General features: G+C 39.0%; 1 protein-coding gene across 1 annotated transcript; it reads right to left on the bottom strand.

The window, feature by feature from the left end:
- Positions 1-1,715: 1,715 nt before the first annotated feature.
- On the bottom strand, positions 1,716-2,676 carry LOC116378810 (U1 small nuclear ribonucleoprotein 70 kDa-like). Its single transcript, XM_031840722.1, has 2 exons — positions 2,357-2,676; positions 1,716-1,986 (listed from the first exon to the last, which is right to left on the bottom strand). Exons 1-2 carry the CDS (start codon positions 2,652-2,654, stop codon positions 1,934-1,936), a joined length of 351 nt encoding a protein of 116 aa, XP_031696582.1. The 5' UTR covers positions 2,655-2,676; the 3' UTR covers positions 1,716-1,933.
- Positions 2,677-3,334: the final 658 nt, after the last annotated feature.

Here is a 3,334-nt window from a genome sequence, read left to right as displayed (position 1 = left end):
TGCACACATGAACACATGAACACATGCACACATGCACACATGAACACATGCACACATGCACACATGAACACATGCACACATGAACACATGAACACAGCACCATGCTGACATGATGGCATTCAGATGATTAAAGTAGTTTTACTCTAACTGATGCTCAGATGTGTTCATTCTGTCACTTTGTGTGATCAGAAGAACAAACACATGTAGAACTGAAGGTTCAAACATAAGACAGAGAAGAAGAGGAAAGAGGAGAAGAAGAAAGAGGAGAAGAAGAATTAGAAAGAGGAGAAAGAGAAGAAGAAGAAGAAGAAACCCCCACAGTGATCTCCAGAGGAGGAGGCTGCTGAGAAGTGAGAACATGTTGTTCTCCTCTTCATCACACCTTCTCCTCACAGTCACCTGGTTCACAAACGCGCATTCTTGCGCGCGCTCCATACGCGGTGCGCGCGCTCCTGCTTTGGCGGTCCTTTGTTTGTTTGTCTCGGCGTAACGACAGCGTGCACGTAAGAATGCGCATTCACGTGAAGCGCACAGGATCCATCACGTGTTCCTTTTGAACTCGTCGTTACTTCACGCGCTGGATATTGATCAGAGAGAATACATGAGAAACATAACTCACATGAAACAGTTCAGTCGGACTGTAACTCAGCGAACACTCGTGATGTCTCTTCCGGGTTCATCATCACGTGACAGGACACACCTCCTACCTGTATGCATCACGTGAACCAGAGCAGCGTCAACAACAACATCATCAAACTCAAACTCATGTTCAGATCATATCTGTAATATTCTCATTTCATCCCGATATGACGTCACTCCGCTTTAAGACACAAACTCTTTATTATACATCAGTTCAAACACGTTTACATCTTCATTTATACACTTATTGTTTAATATTACAGCATCACTCATAACAGTTTATTTATTTACTTATTATTTTACATGTTGCCTCAAGAGTTATCAAAGTAAAGCTGACGTTTGTGCTGACAATGCAACTTAAAGCTGATAATCAGTTAATATCCGACATGAAGAGATGAAGTAATGAATGATCAATGAATCACATCCAGAGTTATGCTGACTGTAGCTACTTCAGCAATATTCAACATCTGATGAGAAATTAAACTGTTTGTGTACAAACAGAGCAGACAGAACTTGTTGCTACAGTGACCTTTACAGGCGTCGCTTTGGTTGTTTTTAAACTCTGGACACAGTCTTTATGCTAAGCTAAGCTAACTCTGATCTCCATAAACACATATCTGCACATGAAGGCAGACTCTGGACTAGAGTTCTGTGACGTCAGCGCTGTGTTTCTGTTTCGAGTGTTATTGACCAATCACGTGGGCCGAGTGCAGCTCAACAGTGAGAAGAGAAGAGAAGAGCAATGAACTGATCATCGTCTGACCTCCATCCAGCTGCTTAAGACCACTTTATTATCCATGAGACGTCATCTACCAACTATACGACCACGAGGTCCTCTCATGTTGAACTGTGCCTTTAAGATATTAACAAACACTTATAATATATATATTAACAATCAGTTCTAATATATATTAACAATCAGTTCTAATATATATTAACAATCAGTTCTAATATATATATTAACAATCAGTTCTAATATATATATTAACAATCAGTTGTAATATATATATTAACAATCAGTTCTAATATATATTAACAATCAGTTGTAATATATATATATATATAACAGAGGATATTAAGATATATTTGTGTTGCATACAGAGTGAGACGTAACATTCTGCCTCCTCTGACTTTGTGAGACGTGAAGTGGTTCATTAGAAGAAATAACAAACAGTAAATGTGAGGAAATTAACATATATATAAATATATATATGTATGTATTTATATTTATCTGTATGTTTTCAGTCTTTGAGAAAATCTTTCTTAGGTTCTCCTCAGAGGTCAGGAAGTCGTTTTATTTCCCTCGAGACGTTTCTTCGGCCACATCCATCAGATCATCGAACAGATCTGAAACAGAAACACGAGACAATGATTACTGTTTGAATTATTCAAACTTCTCGTTTTAAAGAAAAGAAAAATACATTAATTATTCATTAATTAATTACATTAATACGTGAAACGAACTTCCACCGTTCACGTCGTTCTTCATCACTCAAGCTTTTTAATCACCGCTTCTTCTATATATATACATATATATATATGTATATATATATACATATATATATATATATATATACATATAATACTCTATAATATTCACAGCAGTGATGGATTTATTTAGACTGTTTTATGGATTTCTTCTATAAATGTGTTTCATTTTATGGAATAGCTGTTGGGTGTGTTAGATTATTGTTGATAATTGATGAACATTACGTACCTCCATCATTTAGTTGTACTTTCATTCCTCCTCCTCCTCCTCCTCCTCCTCCTCCCATCTCATCTCCTCCTGCAGAGGCGGCTCCCTCCAGCTCACTGAAGAGACCAGTAAACCCAGATTTACTCTCTTTCTTCTTGTCGTCGTCGTCGTCTCTGTCGAAGATCTTTGTGAAGAAGCTCTCCTTCTTGTCGTCTTCGTCCTTCTCCCTTGACTTCTTCTTGTGGTCGTTGTCGTCGTCGTCTCTGTTGAAGATCTTTGAGAAGATGCCTTCGTCTTTGTCCTTCTCCTTCTCCTCCATACCGAGAGCCTTCTTCACAGCGTCCTCCACCATGTCTCCTGCAGAACAAACACATGAAAACCACTGTAGTGTTGGATTTAACCGCCCTGCAGCACCGGAGGGGTGGGGTTTATCTCACGGGGGAAGATGAGAAAATACCTGAAAATAAATATTACAATTTGCCTGAAGCTCCGATCACCTGTTTCTCCCAGATGTTGAAAGTCAAACACGACTGTTTGCTCACAGTTACTTTAATGGCAGCTCGACAACCAGGAGTCAACCTCCGGTTCTTTAAAGAGAGGACAAAGCTTCATGTGTTAAAGCTGCATTCTCTCTAGTGTCCACCAGGGGGCGACTCCTCTGGTTGTGTAGAAGTCTATGAGAAAATGACTCTACTTCTCTCTTGATTTATTACCTCAGTAAACATTGTAAACATGAGTTTATGGTGTCAATCTCTAGTTTCAAGTCTTCTTCAATACAGCATGATGTTCATTTAGTACATTATGGTCCATTTAGAGTCAAACAGACCATAAAGCAGGGGATGCTTTAGGGCGGGGCTACACGGTGATTGAGTCATAACTCATAAACTAGAGATTGAGACCATAAACTCATGTTTACAATGTTTACTGAGGTAATAAATCAAGAGAGAAGTAGAGTCATTTTCTCATAGACTTCTATACAACCAGAGGAGTCGCCCCCTG

Source organism: Anarrhichthys ocellatus, unplaced genomic scaffold (assembly GCF_004355925.1).
Source record: "Anarrhichthys ocellatus isolate YVR2014 unplaced genomic scaffold, GSC_Weel_1.0 scaffold3195, whole genome shotgun sequence".
Lineage (NCBI taxonomy): Eukaryota > Metazoa > Chordata > Actinopteri > Perciformes > Anarhichadidae > Anarrhichthys > Anarrhichthys ocellatus.
Note: the sequence above shows the minus strand (reverse complement) of the source record. Positions and strands in the feature narration are given on the sequence as shown.